Raw genomic sequence first — 24,278 nt, forward strand, 5'->3', positions numbered from 1 at the left:
AACAGAAAAGACGATTTTATTGAAAAGTGGCTAATGAGAATTCTATTTGGGTGTCTTTTAAAAATAGTTTTTTAGAAACAATAGTGTCTATTGTATTTATCAGATTTTTTAACATTTTGTAATTATTATTTTATAGAGTATTCCATATGTTTTATATCAATATATTGTTATAGAATTAATCTTAGTTATATCAGCTATCCAATAAAAGTGTCAAGTAAGAGCCACAGATACCTAGATTAGTTTATAAAATAGAGTGCAAAATTATTACACCTATATAAGAAAATACATTGCATATAGATATTTAACCTATATACTTAACAGCTTGATCTTTTAAATTTGTAAAAATATACACAGTTATATGTATATGCATGGACAGAAACTACACTATGAAGAACAGTCTCTAGACCAGCGGTTCTCAACCTGTGGGTCACGACCCCTTTGGGGGTCGAACGATCCTTTCACAGGGGTCGCCTAAGATCATCGGAAAACACATATAATTACATATTGTTTTTGTGATTAATCACTATGCTTTAATTATGTTCAATTTGTAACAATGAAATTGGGGGTCACCACAACATGAGGAACTGTATTAAAGGGTCACAGCATTAGGAAGGTTGAGAACCACTGCTCTAGACCAATAGATTAAAGAAACAAAATCAGGAATTTAACTGGCTTTATATTTAGGGTCAATAGGTGTTAATGAGAAGGATGATATGACAGCTTTATTTTAGTTGTGAATATCTATAATTACACCAGTGTTAACGGTAAACACAGAAGATTTTATATATACTTATATTAAATATATTTATTTATATATCTATTAAATATAAATACATATATTTAAATGTTTTTATTGATTGTAGAGAGAGAGGAAGGGGGGGAGAGAGAAAGAGAGAGAGAGAGACATCAATGTGAGAAACACCCATTGCATGTCTCCAGCACACCCTCTACTGGGGATCATGCCTGCCACCCAGGCATGTGCCCTGACTGAGAATTGAACCAGTGACATTTTGGTGTATGGGATGACGCTCACCCAGCTGAGCCACATTGACCAGGGCAAGGATAATACATATATTTTAAGTGGGCCCATATGTGAACTTTTTACTTATTTTTCCATACTTGAATTAATAATTTATACTCATTATAGGTATAATTATTTTAAGTTTATTGTTTTCAGATAATTTTAAAAAGTAAAAACTTAGTGACTATCATGTATAAAGCCTGCTGCTAGCTCTTCTGGAGGATTTCAAGATAAATGGCTCCTTTTCTCAGTAATGGCTTCAGAATGTATTTTTTAAGTATTTTATGGCTATTTTTGTGTGTTATGTAAATACCAATTTGAGTATAAAACAAAAGCGTTATAATATTTAAAATAATTTTTGACATTAAAATGGTTACTATGTTATATTTTTTCCATAGAAACTAGAAGCTGATACTCTTGAAGTCAAAGTAAGCAAGGAGCAAGCTTTGCAGGATCTACAACAGCAAAGACAGCTGAACACAGATTTAGAGTTTAGAGTCACAGAATTGACTAAACAACTAGAAGTGGAGAAAGAAATGTAAGCTTAACTACTTAAGGGGGAAGATTATAATCTAAGTATTATAATTTATAATCTAAATTTAATTTTAAATTCTTAAAATTTAATTTTGCTATCACAGTGCTTAAAGATTTAGTAAATGTTTCTCTATGTTGAGTCTATAAACAACTAATAATAATGTAAATGAAAAAATAAGGCCATCACATACTCTCACTCATTTGTGGATTATAATGAACAACATAAACCAATGAACAAAAATAGATGTAGAGACAGAGAAGCATCGATCAGATGCTCAAAACTCAGAGGGAAGGTAGGGGAGGATGGGGGTGAGGGGGAGAGATCAACCAAAGGACTTGTATGCATGCATATAAGCATAAGTGATGGATGTGGACAACAGGGGGTGAGGGTGAGGGCAGGATTGGGGGGATGAGAGGACATTGGGGGGATAAGGACACATTTGTAATATCTTAATAAAGGGAAAATAAATTAAAAAAATAAGGCCATTATAATATGGTTAAATTTACCTTCAATAGTAAGGATTGAAAAGTTGAGTTATCTAGTCTTTTTTCAGCAGTAATGTGGTACTCATTTCTCTGGATTAAAGCAGTTATTTTGAGTTGTTCATCAATTTGCAAAAATTAATGTAAAATAACAAATAGAGGGGTGTTTAGATATAATCAAGAGCAGTCAGGCTTTTGCTTTGAGGCACTGTGCCAAATAGGGAATATATACTTTATTGTAAGAAATGATCTATTTTAGCTTTAAGATGCATTTTCACAAATTGTCTATATATATATATATGGAGCACAGTTTTTTAAAATTTTTTTTTATTGATTAAGTTATTACATATGTGTATGAGCACATTTTAAAACCTATTTTTTCCCTAGCAGCTTTGCCTTACATTTTTTGGTTTTATCTTTCAATGAATAGAAATTCTAATTTTTGTTTAAATTCAATTTGTAAATTTATTTTTTATGTTTAGTGTTTTGTGTTTTTTCTAAGAAATCTTTGCTATTCCCAGGGTTTATGAAGAAATGTCTTATGTTTTCTTCTAGAAGTATTTATAGTTTTGTTTTTTACATTTAGGTCTAGGATTTACCTTGAACTTAATTTTGTGTGAGGTCTCAGGTAGGGGTCCAGGATCAACTTTTCCTCCTTACATTAAGTTGTTATAGTAACATTTGTTGAGAAAAAATTTCCTCTCCCCTTGAGTGGCCTTTGTCAAAAGTGAGTTACCGAATATATGTAGGTCTATTTGTGGACTCCATTCTGTGCCATTGGTCTGTAGTCTATATGGTATCCTGACACCAGTACCATCCTATGTTGTGTTTTTTGTTGTTGTTGTTGTTGTGGTTTTCTTTTGCAGCTTTGTGGTAGATCTTAATATTAGGTTGTATCAGTCCTCCAACTTAATTTTTTTCAAGATTGTCTTGACTCTTCTAAATTCATACAGTAATATATAAAAAGAATGACAGCTCTTCTATATAAATTTTAGTATTAACTTGTCCATTTCTACAAATAAAATTATTGGGTTTTGATTAGAATTGTAGTGAATCTGTAGATCAGTTTGCAAGAATTTAACATTTGAACTTTATTGAGTCTTCTAATCCATGAACATGGTATATCTCTATCTATTTAGGTCTTCTTTAATTTCTCTGAGCAACATTTTATCATTTTTAAAATAAGGATTTTGCATATCTTGTTAAATTTATTTCTAAATATTTTACATTTTCAATGCTATTTTAAATGGAATTACTTTTTAAAATTTAATTATCTGATTGATTGTGAATAGTACAAAATACAATTGAATTTTATAGATTGACTTTCTATCCTTTAACTTTGTTAAATCCAGTTTCATGTTTTAATAATTATTTGTATAGAATTTTCTAAGTAGACAATCATGTTATCTGAATAACAATAGTTTTACTTTTATTTTTTCTCCAATCTTCAGGCCTTTTATGTCTTTTACTTGACTTATTGCTGGCTGACACCTTCAGTAAAATTATGAATATAAATAGTAATAGTGGATATATTTGCAGTATTTCCAATCTTAGGTGGGAAAATTAAATAAACTATCTTCAATTGAGAGGATAGCTATAGGTTTTTCCTACATCCTTTATCAAATTGAGATAATTTTCTTCTATAAAGAAGGATTTTTAAACATTTTTTATCAACTTCTTTCTCAGCGTTTTTGATAGGATCATATATTTTTTCTTCTTTATTCTGTTATATAGTGAATAACATTAATTAATCTTAAAATTTTAAACCAACCTTGCTTTCCTGGGATAAATCCAACTTGATCATCCTGTTATTTTTTTATATATTGCTGTATTTAACTAGATACTATTTTATTTAGAATTTCACATGCATTCATGTAATGTTCTTTTAATGTCATTGTCAAAGTTTTGAAATAATGGTTATATTGGTCTTAAAAAAGGTAATTCTTCCTCTGCTTTCTGAAAGAGTTTGTATGAGATGGATATTATTTATTTCTTAATAGATATAGGAATATTTTTATTTTCTAATGTATTTCTTGGATCTGTTTTGGTAATTCTTTCGAGGAATTTGTGCATTTCATCTAAATTTCGAATTTATTGATATACTGCTATTTATAATGCAGGGTGGGGCAAAAGTAGGTGTACAGTTATGAGTATGTGAAACATAAGTTTATTCTTTTATTATTTATTAATTATTATAGTATTTTCCATACAAACAAATGTAAACTTACTTTTGCCCCACCCTGTATTATTATTTAAAGGTCTTGTAGGATCTGTAGTGATGTCTCATTATTCTTAATGTAATTTCTGTTCTCTTTTTTTCATGATCAACCTAATTAGAGATTTAGAAATTTTATTTAAAAAACTTTTAATTTGGTTTTCTATGTCAGTTTGCTATTTCATTTATTTCTCCTCCTATCTTTAGTGTTTTCTTCACATGCCATATAGCCATAAAAGTAATGAACTGAGACATCTTTCTTTGGTCCCAAGGTAGAGTTAGCCTCTGCCTAGTTTGTTTTTGATGTTGATGGTTGGGTTGGATTTTCCTATGAGATCTTCAGTGGACACGTAACTCACCAGACTTTTGATAGATAGAAACAGTTTCACCCCATTCATTTGAAAGTCTTCTTAGGAGGGCTGTGAGCAGTCACACTTCAGTAGTCTTTGTCTCTAAATGCCAAGTAGGCCACTCTGACTGAGTTGACAGACTTCATCTGTGTCAAAGGGATTAGGTTCCTTGACTCAGTAGTAAAGTTGGAGGCTGAGAGCCTGGGAAAATGACCTTCGGGGAAATTAAATAAAACACATCAGAGTTAATATGTTGTTTCCTGAGTTCATGGTTTCATTTTTGTTTTGGAAGTGATGATGAAAATTTCTTGTTCTCACATCTAGTAAATTGGGTTCTGATAATTTGAATTTGAGGATATAGAGCTACATTTTGTGCCTCAAATGACATTTTTTCTCACTGTTAGCATCATAGTTTCCAGTGCCTATGTATTTGGGGAGCACATCTGATCCTTTATATCACCAAATGAATGGTTGGTTTATTACTTTTGGAACTCAGTTATCAATTCGTGAAGATCACTTCTGTGTCGGTCTTGTTCTCTTTCCCAAGGCCCCTATAGACCTGTGGTTCTTTTAATTTCTAATGGGCTTAATGGAAATGGGCCCATTTCCACTCTGTGTTCTATTCTCATGGTTAAGAACTCACTCAGAGGTTTCCACATCATATTGGGGTAGGAAAACCTTTTAGTACTAAGGTTTTCCTACCCCAATAAGAAATGCAAACATTTCTTATATCTAGACTGCTAGAAATGGAGGGCTGCATAAACATGTTTGGGATTTGACTAAACCTCACCCCTGATCAAGGGAGTACAGGGCTCCCCTTTCTCAAGGCCCATCAGTATCTAGGCATTCAACTCTTTCTCTTCAACTCACATTGTACAATGTATTTTCATTATTGTAGAGTTTAATGTATTTTCTAATATCATTTGTGATTTCTTCTTTGATGCATGGGTGATTTAGAAATATATATGTTGTTTATTTTCCAGCTGTTTGGGGCTTTTATAGATATGTTATTGATTTCTAATATTTGGTAAAATTGAGACTTTTCACACTGTCTTATTTATTGCCCAGTTTATGGTTTATCTTGTTTAATATTTTATGTGTTTTTGGGTAAAGTGTTCTATAAATATCAATTAGGTCAAGGTGGTTAATAATGTTCTAATTTTCTATAATATTACCAGTTTTTTCCTCTGGTTATTCTATCACTTTCTGAGAAATATGTGGCTAGTATATCTTTTAACAACCTCTCTTCACTATATTATTGAATTTATGTTTATAAAGTACATTGGCAATAGTATGCATTCAAGAAATATTAGTACTTTGCATCTGGTTTTATTTTCACTTTAAAAAATGCTTGATATTTAATATGTTTTTATATATATATAATTTTGTTTCTTTTATGAAAGTAATAAAAGTCTTTAGTTTAATTTTCCTAAAGCTATATATACATTTCCTAATATTGTACTTTATTCATTCAGGGATAGAAAACTTAAGTTAAGGAACAAATGATAACAAATCTCTTGTATAATCTGCTAAACTCTAGGATTAAAGTAAATCATTTGTCTTTCCTCTTTGTTTGAAATGAAATATTTCTTTTTTTGATTTATTTTTTCTGGGTTAATGTATTTTATGTTTTCAAGAAAATAGGCAAAGTTCTCTACGTGCTTGGGGGATAACACAATAAATAGGAAAGTTTCTGGCTATTATAGACTAGAGGGTCTGTTATATGCAGAGTTTTAATTTTATTTTTGATCCATTGTTGTGGATAAGACTGAATTAAGTCAGGAAGCTTAGATGGTATTGAGTTATTTGACTTGAGAAAAATTATCATCTGGTAAATGATCACAATATGTGTTTTAAAGCAGTTTTTAGATGTGTGATTTTATGACATTTAATTTTTTTTTTTTACTTCTTAACTACGCAAGAAAGTTTTAGAACTCAATACTAATTTATTAATTTTAATGCTATATTAGGGATGGTAAATTATGCATCATTTAAAGAAATTGTTTCTTTTCTATTTAGAGTATCCAGTACAAAGTTGGACCTACAGAAAAAATCTGAAGCCCTTGAAAATATTAAGCAAATGCTTACCAAGCAAGAGGAAGAAAAAACAATTCTTAAAAAAGAAATAGAAAATTTAAGTCAAGATGCAAAGATGCAGCACAAGGAATTGAACAACAAAATTCAAACAGCAGTAGCAGAACTACAAAAAGTGAAGATGGAGAAAGAAACTCTAATGGCAGAACTTTCTGCATCAAAAGAGAAATTATCAAAAGTTTCTGATTCTTTGAAGAACTCCAAAAGTGAATTTGAAAAGGAAAATCAGAAAGGAAAGGCTGCTATATTAGATTTGGTTAGTTGTTTACATTTGCTTTCTTAGGTAGAAGTGATTTTTTAAAACTAAAATGTACTGATTTTTCTACTTAATTCACTGTAGACATTTTGTCCTACATTTAAATGATTTAAATAATTCTTATGAGGAAAGGAATTGGGATTGCTTAACCTGAGGAAAAGATATTGGCATGTGCATGTGTAATTTTTCAAAGACCCAGGGTTTCAGTTGAATGTACAACCTTATTTTATTGCTAGTATGATGCGAGATTTGGGAGAGACTGAAGCAGGTTTGTCCTCAGAGACATTTCCACAGAGAATATAGCTACTAGTTGAAACATTATTCATGTATCTGTGAAAGAAAAAAGACAAAAGACAAGAAAGGGCTTGACTCTTAATTCTGGTACTATAAACTTTCTAATATTTATTGAATACTAGAGGCCTGGTGCACAGATTCATGCACCAGTAGGGTCCCTTGACCTGGCCTGTGCCCTCTCGCAATCCGGGACCCCTCAGGGGATGTCAGATAGCCAGTTTCGGCCCGATCCCTGCAGGCCTGATCCAGATAGGAGGGAGCCCAATCCCCGCAGGCCCAATCCAGACAGGAGGGAGCCCGATCCTGTGTGTTGAGCATCTGTCCCCTGGTGGTCAGTGCATATCATAGCAACCGGTCGTTCAGTCAGTCGCTTAGGCTTTTATATATGTAGATTCTAAAACTCTGGATAATACCATGTCTTAGAGATACCATAAAACCTACTTAAAATACAGAGAAAAAAAAGTCTCACAGTCATAGGAAATGCATAAAGGGGAATGTATTCTCAGAAATATTTTAACCCAAAATAACACAGAATAACAGTGTAAGTAATATCCTTTTGTTCTTAAGAGTGAGTGTTTAGTGGTATAAAAAACATATGATACTAGTATGTTACTTTTATGTTTCTTTCTGTTTGGTAAAATCTTTTATTTGTACTTCTTCCCTCTTAAATTGTGATTATTTTTTATTTATTGTTTTAATAATTACTGTTAAAAATTTTTTTTGCTTTCACTTTTTGAAGCTCATTATTCTACTTTAAAAATTATGTGACAAGTTAATTATAATTAATTTTGTGTTATAGAAACATTCTAAAATATTGTCTATATGTTATTTAAAACATTTATTGGAACTGTTGATTGATGATAGAAATGTTTATTTTGCTATATTTGCTTGTTTTTATAATTGAAATGGAAAATTCTATCCCATTTTAAACCACCAATGATTCTAGTTTATTTCCTTGTGTGGATCTTAACTAAGCTTATAAACCAAACTTCTTATACTTACTACAAATATTTTCTGCATAATATAGTTTTTATTTTTTTAGGAAAAAACTTGCAAAGAATTGAAGCATCAATTTCAAGTACAGATGGAAAGCACACTTAAGGATCAGAATGAACTGAAAAAGTCACTTGAAAAAGAGAAGGAGGTAAGATTTTCTTTTTATATATCATAAAATATATAAAGTATAAAAGGCCTTTATATTTAAAAAATATTTTCACACTGATGCTTAAACCAAAGGAAGGTTTATTTCCCTGAAATATAATGAATCATATATACATAGTTTAAAACTATAATTTATGTTCTACCTCTTACTAATAAGATTTAAGCTACTTTATAATAAAAGGCCCAGAATTGAGAATTATAATTAAAGATGAAAAATTGAGTCAACTAACTATTGAGTTATTAGCTAATCTAAATTAGGAATTAGTGTTGGAAAAAATCTTGATGGGCTTTCCATAGAAATGACTTTTTAAGTGCTCTTTATTTGATGGACATTTGTATTGGTACATATGATATTGGTTGAATAACAATCGAGATTTTTTTCTATTGCTCTCTATCAAAAACAAACAAGCAAATGAATAAATAAGTGGTTATAATATATAGTTGTAATTCTCTGAAGACATACCTCTACCAACTAGAGTTCAGGCATGTAGCTTTCTAGAGATCTGAGTTGATAAAGCAACAAAACCTACTCCTGACAAGTCTTTAATATGAAATTATGGTGGCTTAGTGCTCAAGGTCTGAATCCAGATTGTCCAGAAATATTTACTGGCTATGCCACTTATTAGTTATTCTGTCTTACCTTGTTTTAGGCAGATGATTTAATTTCTCTGTGCTCCAGTTTCCTCAGCAGTACAACGGGGCTAATAATAAGAATCTATGACATAGGAATATTGTGAGAAATATATGGGTTAATATATTTTAAAGTGCTTAGAACACTGATTAGAATAAAATAAATGCTCACTCTTAGCTTTATTTTTATTACTGGTTATCACAACATAATCATCATTATTGTTACATTATCTGACCCCTATTTTACACAAAAATATTCCCTTTGTATTGGAAATAGCTGAAGCACCCATATGTAGTACTGAAACTTTAAAAAGTAACTTTGAATATGGTCAAATGCTCAAGTTAGGTTCCTAATGAAATATACATATAACATTAAAACATGACTTTGGCTCAAAGGGTAGGAGATAGTTCACTTTGGCCACAGAGGAACCTCAATGTAACTTCTATATACGGTATCTAATTTTGAACAGAAATATATGCTAGTAGATTGTAAAAAAAAAGTAGTAGCAAAATATGTCTCATTTCTCTAAATGAGGAAACTATTGTGTGGTGTGGTTTAGTGTCATCAGACAGATACTAAATGTATTTCCCAAAGCAATTTTAGTTTTTGTCATAGTTAATATGAAGTTATTCTTTCTGATTAACCCTGGGCAGCAGGCTCAGTTAGCATTTTGAGAATAAAGTAACCCTTAATTTTGCAGACCTCCATTTAACAGACTTCAGATTTAATGAACAAAATTTCCGGTCCATATGTCATAAGTGAAAATTAACACCCTATTAATTTTAAAATTCTTTTAACCAAAATTTGCTTATAATTAAATGAACAGGTTATCTTTTGTTATGAATTCACTGTTATTTTTAACAAATTTTTGTGAATGGGTCATATGTTGGAAAAACACTGTAATAATTTCACTGCCATAAATAAATATTACATATCTACAATTATAGTCTACATATTTAAATCTAAGAGTCACCGTCCGTAAACACTGTTCAGCGAATGATTAGCACATGATCACATTGCATCGTGCATGGTAATTGGTTCTGTTGTCACCTGGTGTGAATTTTTGCAGCAGTTTTAATGTGTGCCAGCCAGTGTTTCAAGGTGCGCTAAGCCACATCTCAGCCACTCGTGGTGACTAGTGAATGCACACATTTATTAGATCTATTCAGTAATACATATAGAAAACTTTGTGAAATTAAATTTCATACATACTTAATTTTAATTACACAAATGTGTCTACATAAGTAAAAACAGGTTAACTAATTTGTCAATTTTTTAACATATGCATTAGGAAAAACTACTTTATTATGTAATAGATTTTTCAGCTTTAATGGACACCCCTTTCCCCGAATTAGCCCGTTATATCAAGGTTTTTTTGTGTTCCAGAAAGACAATAGACATTCTAGCAATCTAAAGATTGATGTTGATATTCTTATTTTCTATGACACAAGGGAATACTTGTCTAGTTCATTTACAAGCTCTATCCAAATACAAAAATCATAAATTTAAAAGGAAGTTAGGATTAAAAAAATATTAAAGATTAATCCAGTGTGTCATCTAATAGTGAATAGTGTCAGTTATTAAAGCTCCATGAATACAAGGATTTTTGTTTTGTTTTTGGTTCACTATTGATTACCTGTGGCCAATAGGCTCAGTAGTTTCTACCTAGAATAGTGGTTGGCAAGTAGTAGATAGTCAGTAAATGTGTGTTTGATGAATAAATGAATGCTAAACGGATTTTCTTTTCTTATAGACTTCTCATCAGTTGAAGTTGGAACTCAGTTCAATGCAGGGACAAGTCATACAGGCCCAGGATAATTTAAAACAAAAGGAAAAAGAAGAACAGCAACTTCAGGGGAACATAAATGAGCTAAAGCAATTGACTGAACAGAGGAAAAAGCAAATTGAAGCACTCCAAGGAGAAGTTAAAATTGCTGTCTCACAGAAGGTAATGATATGTTTGTTTACTTTTTCGGGGAAGAAAAACTCTAATTAAGATAATATGATAACTAACACATGAATTGCAACGAAGAATATTTATATGCTCAAAATATTTCTAAGTTAAATGTGTAAAAGTACTTAATTATATGATTAAATATCTAAGTCTAGATTCTGATTTACTTATAACCATTGTCAAGTAATTCTTATTTAAAATTCTAGAATAAATCATTTTTCTGATATACATATAAGGATCTTTTTGTAAAATAATACATAACACTTATTAAAGGGATGATTAATACAGCATTTCTAGTGTATTTAAAAGTAAATTATTTTTATTAAGAGAAAATAATCAAGAATAAAAATTACAAAATTGGATATAAAAATAATCAGTAGTGTAGATGTTATGTAGTTATGATTATTTGATATTTTAAGTTATCATAATGGTTTCTATTTCCAAACCTACTTTAATTTGTTGTTGAGCACCTATTTTCATTCTTAAATATGTTTTAATACTGTCTAGATCAAGAGTTCATAAAAATGAACCATACTTGATATTTTAACAAAATGAATTTCCCCCCACTTTTGGTATATGCATATTAAGTGTCCCATGGAGAAGAGAGAATTAAAATCACTACTATGTAGAAAAAAATAAAACATGTTATATATTACGTGGTAACTGTCATATTACTAGAGGAAAAATATTAATTCTACAAATATATATTTTACATTGATCACTGTTTTTATAATTATGATTATGCTATTTTATAAAAAGAATAACGTTTATTTATTTATTTTTAAGTCTATTTTTATTGATTTTAGAGAGGGAGGGAGAGAAAAATCAATGATGAGAGAGAATCACTGATTGGCTGCCTCCTGACATCCCACAATGGGGATCGAGCCCACAACCTAGGCATATAGCCTGACCAGGGAATTGAACCATGACCTCCTGGCTCATAGGTCAACACTCAACCACTGAGCCATACTGGCCAGGCTAAAAAGAATAATTTTTAATAATACAAATAAGAGTAGACAGATTTTTCTATTCATTTTTGTGTGTTGTTATATATAATCATAGGTCAGGATATAATTATCATAATACATATTTTGTTATATGCTTTGATATCTTCTTCTTTTTGGAAAAATGTCACCATCCATTTTATTTTATTATGCTTTGATATCTTGATGTCATTTCCCCCCCAAATCTATTAGTCTCATATCCAAGTATTCCCTAGATCTTTGTTTTTATAGCATCATAACTTAGTTAATTAAAAAAAAACTCTTTCCAGGACACTTTTGTTTTCATTAAATTATTGGTTACAATAAAATTTCTTTCAGATTTATGATTAATATTGCCTATATTTTGCATGGCTTTACTATATGACACCTTAGGATTATGAGATTTTTAAGAAATGTTCTTATTAGTAGTTGCCTTAGTTCCAACTGCTATACCAAAAATACCATAGACTGGGTGGTTGAAAAATAAACATTTATTTCTCACAGTTCTGGAGGCTGGGGAGTCCAAGATAAAGGCATCTGACATATCCAGTGTCTCATGAGGGCCCATATCCTGTTTGTAATAGCAGCTTTCTCACTGTAACCTCATATGGCAGAGAGAGAGATTATCACTCTTATATTTCGTCTTATAAGGGCACTAATTCCATTCATGAGGGCTCCACCCTCATGACCTAGTGACTTCCCAAAGGCACCACCTCCAAATACAATCGCATTGTGGGTTAGGATTTCTATATATGAATTTCAGGGGAGACACGAACGTTCAGCCATAGTAGTAGTTTACTAATGTTAGTGTATGGATGCTAGAATAAGAAATGTATTTTTTTTTGTTGTTGTTTTAAATCCTCACCTGAGGATATTTTTCCATTGATTTTTAGAGAGAGTGAAGAGAGAGGGAAAGACAGAGAGAAGAAACATCGATGTGAAAGAAACACATCGATCGGTTGCCTCCTGCACGAGCCCTGACCGGGGCCCAGGTCGGGGAAGAGCTTGCAACCAAATTACATAGTCTTGACTGGAATTGAACCTGGGACCCTTCAGTCCGCAGGCCAGTGCTCTATATACTGAGCCAAACCAGCGAGGGCTAAGGAATACATTTTTTAACCTTGGGGAAGACAGCATTTTGGGGAGTATTGGGTGGATAACTAGTCTCTGTAGATTAAACTTGAAATTTAAAGTAACTGGAGAATCATTGAAAGGCAAGAATAGTTAGGTTTTGTTGAGGAGCAGTGTAGCAGCATGGAAAAAAGATAAATTTTAGAGCCAATCAAATCTGAATTTAAATTTTATGTAACATACATTAGGTTTATGTTCACAGGGAAGTGATTCATCTTTCTGAGCTAAATAAAATGGAGTCATAGAGTTGTTTGTATGCATTATCACTAGTTGTAATAATTGAGATAATGTATTTATTTAAAGCACCTATTACTGTGCCCAGTGCAGTATGTTGGATATTATATGAAAGTATAGCAAACTATGATCTAACAGTATCAGTGTGCATGGTAGGCCGAGCAGTGATGGTCTGTGACAAAGTTATCAGTGGTCCACATTGAAATAGGAAAACTGAAGGGGGGGGGGGGTAAGAGATCAACTGAAGGACTTATATGCATGCATATAAGCATAACCAATGGACATAAGACACTGGGGGGTAGGGAAGGCCAGGGGATTGTCAAGGGTGGGGGAAAAAAGGAGACATATGTAATACCCTTTGTAATACTTTAAGCAATAAAAAAAGAAATTAAAAAAAAAGAAATAGGAAAACCAAGCATAATGTTTAAATGTATGTAGATGTATATTATATATGTGTACACTCATATATATATAAAACATATTTTCTATGTATATATTTGCATGTAATCATATTTTGATTTACATATATTTACATATAATTATTACATATGTAAAATTATATATATGATGGTTTAGGAGCCATTGATCAAGAATCACAGGATGAATAGGATATGGTCCCCTACTCTTAAGTAACATAATTTAATAAGGGAGCAGGTATGTAAAAAAAAAACTGTAATAAATAAAGGAGAATGGAATAAGAACTTAAATAGAAATATAAGAAAAATTAAAATTTAGTGGAAATTGTGACTGCCTTTCTAATGGAGCTAGCATTTGTTGAACTGGGCCTTTGAAGATGATTGTAATTTTACAAGGTTAAGAAAAGATGGGAGTCAGGCATTTCAGAGACAGAAAATAATATTAGCAAAGTTTGAACATTTAGAACAGGGGTCCTCAAACTACGGCCCGTGGGCCACATGCAAATACAAATATTGTATTTGTTCCCGTTTTATTTTTTTACTTCAAAATAAGATCTGTGCAGTGTGCATAGGAATTTGTTCATAGTTTTTTTTTAAACTATGTTCCGGCCCTCCAATGGTCTGAGGGACAGTGAACTGGCCCCCTGTTTAAAAAGTTTGAGGACCCCTGATTTAGAACATTAGCTATTGGAGTTTATGGTAAGTAGAGAAGTGAGGGGAGTTGAGGCCACAAAATTAGATTAATCCAAATCACAGTAGATGTATAGTTATTTCCACTTAAAAATTTTAATATTGGAGGGGTTTTTTTGTTTGTTTGTTTTTTAAGAGGAAAAAAACGTACGTTTGTAAAGGATAAATTGAAAAAGATTGACTTTTCTGTATTCTTCTTTGGGGCTTTAGTTTTACTGCTATTAAAGCAATTATCAAACTGTTGCCTTGATCTTTTTAAAAAAATATTTTTATTGACTTCAGAGAGGAAAGGAGAGGGAGAGAGAGATAGAAACATCAGTGATGAGAGAGAATCATTGATTGGCTGCCACCTGCACACCTCCTACTGGGGATGGAGCCCACAACCTGAGCATGTGTCCTTGACCGGAATTGAACCTGGAACCCTTTAGTCTGCAGGTTGACGCTCTATCCACTGAGCCAAACCAGATAGGGCTGTTCTTTTTTTTTTTTTTTTAATTTCACTTCCCCACTACTAGATTTGAGTTCCTTAAAGTCAGAGAACTGTATCTTTTCACAAATGAACTATCACTATTTTTTTTAAACGAATGAGTGAATCAATCTGTCAGAGTAAAGATAGTGAAGGCCCAAATATAAGCCTGAAGGGCCATTATGGTCATTGTTAAAACTTCTCAGAGGGCTTAGATGAAAGCCGTAAAAGTTACTAAAGAACAGAGGACATGTGAAAAATGTTAAAGAAAAGAAGCAATGTTCTACAAAAGAAAATGTGTAAATACATTATAGTCTTCAACAAGGAAAAAGATGTCCAGGAATTCTTCATCATGAAAAATCTAAAATATAGGAAATGAAAGGGAGGTGACATGGGATGTTACCAGATATTGTGTGGGGAAACCAACCCCATTTTTCTCTATAGGTAGTGAGCACCACCCTCTGTCAGTCTGCCTCCTTGGTCTCTATCCATCCCCTCTTTTCATTTCCCACTGCCACAGTCTTAGTCTAGGTTGTCTTTTTCTCTTATCTGGACCAATAATCCCTTAGACATTCAGGCTTTTCTCCTTCAAATCTATTTGTCACTCATTTATTCAAGAAATATTACTAGGCACCTATTTTATGCCATGGCACAATTCTGGGTGTTAGAGATATAGCCATGAACAGACGAGGAACCTGTTCTCATAGAACTTACACTTTCTTGGGGGAAGAAACTAAACAAGGTGATGTGGAAGATAGTGATGGGACAGAGCCCTATTGAAGGTTGGGTGATCAAAGAAGCCTTTCTGAAGAGATTTGAGATAATATATAAAATATAAAAGTCAGGGGAGACAACTAGTGCAAAGACTTCAAGGCTAGAACAAGCTTGGTATTTCTAAAAAGAGAAGACTAATATAGGTTAAGTATAGTGGGAGAGAAGAGTGATATGGGGTGAGCTCAAGAGAAGTAGACAGGGACCAAAGCATATACATGCAAACATGTTGATTATAAGATAACAGAGAATGATATATTTTATTCTAAGGACAGTTAGACTCAGTTGGAGAATTTTGTGCAGAGAATAGTACAGCCTGACTAAAGGGAGATAAAAAAGCAAGCAAGGAAGGCATTGCAAAACTATTGCAATAGTTCAGAAAGTACATGATGATGGCATGAACTAAAGTGTTAGAAGTGGATGATTTGGGAATATGCTTTGGAAGTTGAGTCATCAGGATTTGCTGATAGATTAGAAGGTAAGAGATGATGAAAGAGGAATCAAGAATAACTCTAGGTTTGGGACTTATGCAAGTAGATGGATGACCATATTTACTGGGGCAAGTAGTAGCTTTTTGATGAGCAGGGTTGCTGTCATGAACAAAAAATTCTGCTTGAGATAGATTATCTGTCAATCACTCATGTAGAGATGCCAGGGAAGTACTTGGATAATGAACCCAGGGTTTAGGCGGAGAGGTTAAAGCTAAAATAAATGATTTTTTAAAAATATATTTTTTATTGATTTCAGAGAGGAAGGGAGGAGGAGAGAGATAGAAATATCAATGATGAGAGAGAATCATTGATCAGCTGCCTCCTGCACGCCCCACACTTGGAATCGAGCCCATAACTCGGGCATATTACCTGACTGGGAATCAAACCATGACCTTCTGGTTCATAGGTCGATGCTCAACCACTGAGCCACACCAGTCGGGCAATAAATTATATTTAAAGCCTTGAGTCTAGTTGAGATCTTATAGATAGAGACTATATAGAACAGAAGAGGGCCATGGACAGAAACTTGGACTCTATAATGTTGAGAAGTCAAACAGAAGAAGAAGAGCTAGTAAAAGATTTTAAGGAGGAATGACCAGTGAGGTAGGAGAACCTAAAACATAGGTGCCTGGAAACCAGGTTGAAGAATGTTTCTAGGAGGGGACACTATCAGGTATTTCAAGTACTGCGGGGAGGTCAAGTAAGATGTGGACAAAAACATAACTATTGGATTTTGGAACGAGATGGTTGCTGGTGACCTCATAGCAATTTATTTGAAGGGGTATAGTTAAAAGCCAAGTTCTTATTTTAATACTGTGCACACATGCATTTTAATTATGCCATAATTTGTGCATAGCTACTGAGTCTTCTTAAAAACTAAAGACAACTTTAGAGTTTAGAGGAGTTGGACCTTGGAAGATTTTCTTTTCTGCCTTGATAATAATAAAGATGACCTGGAGAAATTTCCCAATTTATTTTTTAATTTCAAGGAGAAAAACCAATAACTTCAACACAGTAATGGCTTTTTAATTTGTTTCATGGAGAAATTTCCTTTAGTTTAACTTTGAGCTATATCATCTTCTACTAGTACATACAGCCTTTAGCGCTACGTCTTCCATCAGAATGTGGTCGTTACCCTCAGTTTCCTGAGACCTTGATACTTAGGACTTCCCAATGACATGCTTTTTTTCTTTATTTAATTGGTTTTTAATTTTTTGGATTTGAAATTGGGACTTGTTGGATTTTGTAACTCTTTAACTTTGTAACTATAAGGTAAGTATGTTACTCTTTACTAAAGTAGAATAATTACAGGGCATGGATCCAGTTTAGTCTGTCCTTGGAATCTTCTTAATTGTGTGGATTTCATTTTATATTTGTAACTGATTTTTGGCATGCATACCATTTTAAATAGCTATTATATGTTTCAGACAGAGCTTGAGAATAAACTACAGCAGCAGTTAACCCAAGCATCGCAGGAACTTGCAACAGAGAAGGAGAAAATGTCAATGTTACAAAACACATATGAAAAAAGTCAGGAAAACCTAAAACAGCTTCAGTCTGATTTCTATGGGAAGGAATCTGAACTTCTTGCAACAAGGCAAGACCTTAAGGTATAGTAAACTATATTTTTTCATAAAAATCAGTAAATTGTTTATAGACATTCATTAAATGATTGATTTCAACCCAAATGGGCAAGGGAATGTTAATATTTGTGAAATTTTGCACTTGTTTTCTATTAAATTATTATTTTTGGAGAAGCATGCATTTTAAAAATGAAATTGTCTTATAACAAAATATATGTATAAGTATATGCATTTAAAATTAACACCTGTAATAGTAAAAATTTGGGAATTTATTAATTGCTAACATATTAGCTTATCTAGAGACTTTGCTATCTTTATGTAAAATAAAAACTTTAAAATGTCTTACAGTTAAAAAATCTAAGGAGTTTTAAATGTAAACTACTTGTGAAAATGAAAGCAGTTTATTGTTTCTTGTCAGGTAATATGACTTTAGTTTTATATATTTGTTACCTTCTTAAGACTACTGGAATGCCTGATGTTTAAAATTAGGAGGTTATAGCTCAAAGTAAATTTAGCATTAATAATCTAAGCACGAGAGGCCCAGTTCACGAAATTCATGCACGGGAGGAGGGGGGTCCCCCTCAGCCCAGCCTGCACCCTCTCCAATCTGGGACATCCCTCTCACAATCCAGGACTGCTGGCTCCTAACTGATCACCTGCCTGCCTGCCTGATTGCCCCTAACTGCCCCCCCTGCTGGCCTGGTTGCCCCCAACTGCTCCCTCTGCCGGCCTGGTCACCCCTCACTGCCCCCCCTGCCAGCCTGGTTGCCACCAACTGCCCCCCACTGCTGGTTGCCCCACACAACCTGCGGTTCGGTTGTTTGGTTGTCCCTCACTGCCCCTGCCCCCCCACTTCCCCCCCCACTACCGGCCTGGTCGCCCCATGCAGCTTGCTGTTCAGTCATTACTGTGAGGGTGTCCTGACAAATTTGCATATTACCCTTTTATTAGTATAGTATGGAATACTATTTGATTAGATAAAGTATCATGTTTATTAAAATGAAGGATATGGAAAAAGAGTAAATAATTTTTATGTAACATTAGGTATCAGTTTTCTAAGGGAAATGGAACATTTATATTCTCTCATAGAAGAATAAGCCAATTCTGTCTTTCTGTTTTTTTCTTTTTTCTGAAATATAATATTTGTGTTTTGTGTTTGAATTTTTGTTTGTAATTTAAAGTGCATTATTAAAAATTCTGAAAATCATAGAGTATTTATACATGTAATGTATGTAAATATACTAGGTCTGTATTTTATTCATAGTCTGTTGCTATAGGGGAGGCTTTATGAAGGAGGTAGGACTGCAACAGGTCCTGAAGGATACATGGAATTTGAATACAGAGACTGTCTTGAGAAAGATCATTTCACTCAGGGGCATGTTTGAGAAAAGGTGCTGCAGTGGGAATGAGCAAAGCCAGGAGACAATTAACATAATTGTCTTGCTAGAGTGCTGGTTTGTGTTTAGAAGCTAAGGTTAAAAAGGTTGGAATCAAACTGTGAAGTATCTTAGATGCCTAGCAAGGATGATTAGACTTTACATTTGGGGGGAAAAAGAAGAGGAGTAAAATGAAGAAAATAGTTATTTAGGCAACTTGACCTGAAAGTGGTTTATAGATAGCTGGGATTGGACCTGGGCTAAACTAGTGTTAGAGAGATTAGTTAACAGGCTATCTTCCCTTCCTTCTGCCACACATTCCAGTAATCAAGGTAGGAGTTGATTAGAACTAGGATTGAGGTTAAAGAGGATGGAACAGAAAGGGTTTCTGAGATAGACAAGATGAAGCAGAAGGGATCAATACATACAGTCTGTAAGGAATCAGTGGTGACTAATGATTTGACACAAAAATAGGAAATTGAGCCCTAACCAGTTTGGCTCAGTGGATAGAGTGTCGGCCTGCAGACTGAAGGGTCCCAGGTTCGATTCTGTTCAAGGGCATGTACCTTGGTTGCGGGCACATCCCCAGTGGGGGGCATGAAGGAGGCAGCTGATCGATGTTTCTCTCTCATCGATGTTTCTAACTCTCTATCCCTCTCTCTTCTTCTCTATAAAATCAATAAAATATATTTTTAAAAAAAGGAAATTGAGTAAAATAATTTTGTAGTGCCAACAGTTAGATTATATATATTAGAGGCCCAGTGCATGAAATTCGTGCATGGGTAGGGTCCCTAGGCCTGGCTGATGATCGGGGCCAATCTGTGGGGCAACCAGTGGGGTGATCTGGGTCCCCGCTCTCACCTGTCTTGGCCGGGCACTGCCCGCTCACTGGCCCTGCCCCTGCTCCCACCGCCACAGCTGGTCAGGGCCTATGGGCTGGGGGCAGCTCCTGCGTTGAGCACCTGCCCCCTGGTAGTCAGTGCACATCATAGCTACTGGTCATTCCGCTGGTAGTTATGCCGTTTGGTCAATTTGCATATTGGGGTTTTATATAGATAGATTAGTTAAGTTCAAAGTTAGTAAGAGTTGTTATGAGAAAAAAAAAACCACCTGAAACATATCCTCTCTACATAGCTTTAAATTATTATTATTATTATTTAAAATATAGTTTTATTGATTTCAGAGAGGAAGGGAGAGGAAGAGATGGAAACATCAGTGATGAGAGAGAATCATTGATTGGCTGTTGTTTCCTGCACCCCACTGGCAACCCGGGCATGTGCCCTTGACTGGAATCAAACCTAGGACCCTTCAGTCTACGGGCCAACATTCTATCCACTGAACCAAACTGGCTAGGGCTAAATTATTATTTTTTTACTTTATTGATTGATTTTAGAGAGAAAGGAAGGGAGAAGGAGAGAGGAAGAGACAGATTTGTTGGTCTACCTATATATGCATTTACTGGCTGCTTCTTGTATGTGTCCTGACTGGAGATCAATCTTGACTATTGGGATGATGCTCTAACCAACTGAGCAACCCGGCCAAGGCCTATTTATGTTTTCTTTATAACACTGTTGAAAATCAGGGAAGGTTTGTGGAAGAGTTTGGACTTTATTTTAAAGGTAGTAGGGAACCACTGAAAGGATTTGTTCAGTTTTGTATTTTAGGCCAATGACTGGCTATAGGATAAGGGATGTATTGATTGTAGGGGAACATGGTGGAATGTAGAGACTAGAGAAGAGACTTTGCAGTAGTCCAGTTGCAGATGATGGTGACTTGGGCTGGTAATAGTAAGGATGGAGAATGTGGATGAATTTAAAGGGTATTTAGTTGATAGAGGAGATGAAACTTGACTGCTCATAGAAGTCCTATAGAAATCACACCCTTTTTAAAATATATGAATGTATTTTACCCACGAACATAACATAGTAACAGGACTTAGATCTCTTAAATCAATATCCTTTCATTAAGCCAACAACTATTTTTATGATGCCTGAAAGCTACATCATGTACTAATATATATATCTATACACACATACACACACATATATATTTAAATATATTTTTATTGATTTCAGACAGGAAGAGAGAGGGAGAGAAAGGGAGAAACATCAATGATAGAGAATCATTGATTGGCTGCCTCCTGCATGCCCCCTACTGGGGATTGAGCCTGCAACCCCTGGCATATGCCCTGACCAGAATCAAACTGTGAACTCCTTGCCCTAGCCGGTTTGGCTCAGTGGATAGAGCATTGGCCTACGAACTAAAGGGTCCCAGGTTCAATTCCGGCCAAGGGCAAATTCCTGGGTTGCGGGCTTGATCCCCCCCAGTAGGGGACGTGCAGGAGGCAGCCAATCAATGATTCTCTCTCATCATTGATGTTTCTGTCTATCTGTCTCCCTTTCTCTCTGAAATCAATAAAAATATATATTAAAAAACAAAACAAAACACAAAACTGTGACCTTCTGGTTCATAGGTCGATGCTCAACCACTGACCCATGCCGGCTGGGCAGTACTAATATTTTTATACATAAAAGAGTCATTCAAATGTAAATATGGGCAAAAAGTGAAAGGCAGAGGGCTAAGTCTGCTGTAGAGTTTTACAACTATTAAGAGACCATGGATAGATGCACTATTCTAAAGCTTCCTTGTATAGATTAAGGCCTTCCTTGTGTAGACTGAGGCCCGGCTTGGTTTGTGACAAGCCTAGTGTTGCACAATTACAGAACCATGATTAGATCTCAGTTATTCTGATTCATAGCCTTTTATTCTTTTATCATAATTTCACTAGAATTTTTTTTAATGAAATAGAGTAGTGATGAATTCTGTATTAATGCTTCCAAAATGACAATTATCTGAATTACTTAAGAAGTTAATTTTTTTAAAAAGAAGTAAATTCCTATGTAAATTCAAATGATATTATAGGCCAGAATAAGAGATAGTCATCAGCCATTATTTTTCTATTGCTTCAGTGGTTTTACATGATCTTGTTGTGTATAAGAAAGAAGAGGAGAGGTTCAGAACCTTGTAACATGACACCTGTCTAAGGCAAGGCTGCCATCTGTGGGCTGAGGGTGTACACCAAGACACCAGTAGAATAGAAGATGGTGGGTTGGCCTAATCTATGCTTTTAGCCCCATCTGCTGGATTATTTATGAAATACTTAAGTTTGTCTGGATTTCAAATTGGTTGTGCTGTGTGCTATTTGTTGTTGAGGAAAGGTTGAAGTGGAATTTAACTGTAAATCTCTCACCCTGAGTGAAGTGAAATTCTAGGGTAAGTTCAGAATTAATATAAATCTTAGCCTAGTACTCTTCCTTCATTTCACCAGTCATCAAGAAAAAAGAAAAAATTTTTAAAGAAAGGAGAAAATTGTTGAATGGACAAAATAGAAATAGCTATTAAAGAACACTGCAGAAATTATTCATTAGCTATCCTATATAATAAAGAGATAATATGCTAATTAGACTGAACAGCAGAACGACCGTCCAGAGGGCCGAGGCAGCCGGGGCAGCTGCAAGGGCCAAGCCCCTTGCACGAATTTCGTGCATCAGGCCTCTAGTAGCATTATAATGTGATTGGGGTCTTCATTCAGGGTCAAGGTTGGTAGTTGATGTATTCAGGGATTTGCCTATTTCAGTGGGAGTGGATGGGTTAAAGAAAGCCCCAACTAAACCATTGAATGTGAGAAGGGAGTTCCCTAAGGGAAGAGATTCTAGCAGGTGAAAATAACATAGTCTGCAATATGAATGAAAGGAATATTTAAAATATATGGTGACATGCCACTGAATGACATAGATGAATATTCAGAGGCAAGGTAGAGCAATATGTCTTGGCATCTTCAGAAAAAGTGTAGTCCAGATTTTGAACTTGACTTTAAAGATTTATTTGTGAGTTTAAAATTTTAGAGGCTTATATAAGTCATGAGCATTTTGGAATTCTTGTGGTCAAAGATTGGGGGTACTGTTACTTTCAGGCTCTAGCAAGCCTTGGTATTCTTTAGCTCTGTCACCTAATTACAATTGGTTTGGACTAGGCATTGTCAAATTTTGTTCCTTTTATCTGAAATCACTCTCACTTCTTGTGATACTTAGGTCAGTTTTCACATACACCATGGAGCCTTCTGTAATCATATTCTACAGAAAGCTCTCACACTCACCATTTTTCTGTGTGTTTGGCATATAGCAAATGCTTTATTAACCTTGTTCAACTTCTGTTTTACATTCTGATTGTGTTTTTCAGGCTACATAGTCATCTTCTTTAGGCAAGGACTATCTTATACCCTCCAGTATACTGTAGTAGTGTACTTAATTAATGGTTAGCTGCTTGATTAATAAAGGACAAGGTGACTTTAGGTGTTTCCTGAAAAAGAAGCCTTAGGGTTAGTTTTATGTGTTCTCCTGGAAGCCATTGAAAATGGAAATTTAACTTACATCAGAACTTTCTCTTTCAGGAAGCTTAAATCTCTTAAATAATGTCTTTATTTATTTTCATATGTGTTTTTTTTTTTAATGCTTACTATAGCCATGTCTAATCAGCAGGGATGCTACCCGAATTATATCTTCTGTTTCCTTTTCAAGGGCACTATATCTCTAGAATAAGAAAGACAAACTTCTAGATGGTGGAAAAGATCTTCGAGTTAGTTCCCTTCCCTGTGGATTCTTTTCTTAGCAATAGCAAACAAGAGTGACAAGGTTCCTGCCATTTCTGTTACCCACCTATTACCATATCTGCCCCAAATGAAACATAATAGGTCAAAAAGCTTTCCCTTTCCCCTATCGGCTTCTCAGAATATTTGGGTCTTAGAACAGTCAGTAGCTATGGGCTGTGTAAGATGACAACACTATTGCTGCTACACAAGTGGAAAGTTAAAAGGAGGGGTGATGGCCTTCTCAGAAATGAAGCCTCAGGTGTCTGGTTGACTTTCCTCTTAGTTCACTCGATCAGGTTGGCAGATGTGAAATAACAGTTTTGTTTTTACTTACAAAAGGTTTCAGTATGTCAGACATCACAGATCCTACAAAACATATACAGGGTGGGGCAAAAGTAGGTTTGCAGTTGTTTGTATGGAAAATATACAATAATTAATAATCTACACTAATAAAAGAGAAACATGGTAATTAGCGTACGACCGCTACCCTTACCAT

The 24,278-nt window shown here is 34.2% G+C and overlaps 1 protein-coding gene across 1 annotated transcript in view; it reads left to right on the top strand.

The window, feature by feature from the left end:
• Positions 1-24,278, top strand: part of EEA1 (early endosome antigen 1) — a 133,958-nt gene that overhangs the window by 99,075 nt on the left and 10,605 nt on the right. Inside the window, exons 19-23 of the mRNA XM_014548335.1 lie at positions 1,420-1,559; positions 6,623-6,953; positions 8,290-8,391; positions 10,793-10,987; positions 17,603-17,785. Coding sequence (XP_014403821.1) covers positions 1,420-1,559; positions 6,623-6,953; positions 8,290-8,391; positions 10,793-10,987; positions 17,603-17,785 — 951 coding nt within the window. The remainder of the gene's footprint in view (positions 1-1,419; positions 1,560-6,622; positions 6,954-8,289; positions 8,392-10,792; positions 10,988-17,602; positions 17,786-24,278) is intronic.

Source organism: Myotis brandtii, unplaced genomic scaffold (genome assembly GCF_000412655.1).
Source record: "Myotis brandtii unplaced genomic scaffold, ASM41265v1 scaffold504, whole genome shotgun sequence".
In the NCBI taxonomy this organism is placed as follows: Eukaryota; Metazoa; Chordata; class Mammalia; order Chiroptera; family Vespertilionidae; genus Myotis; species Myotis brandtii.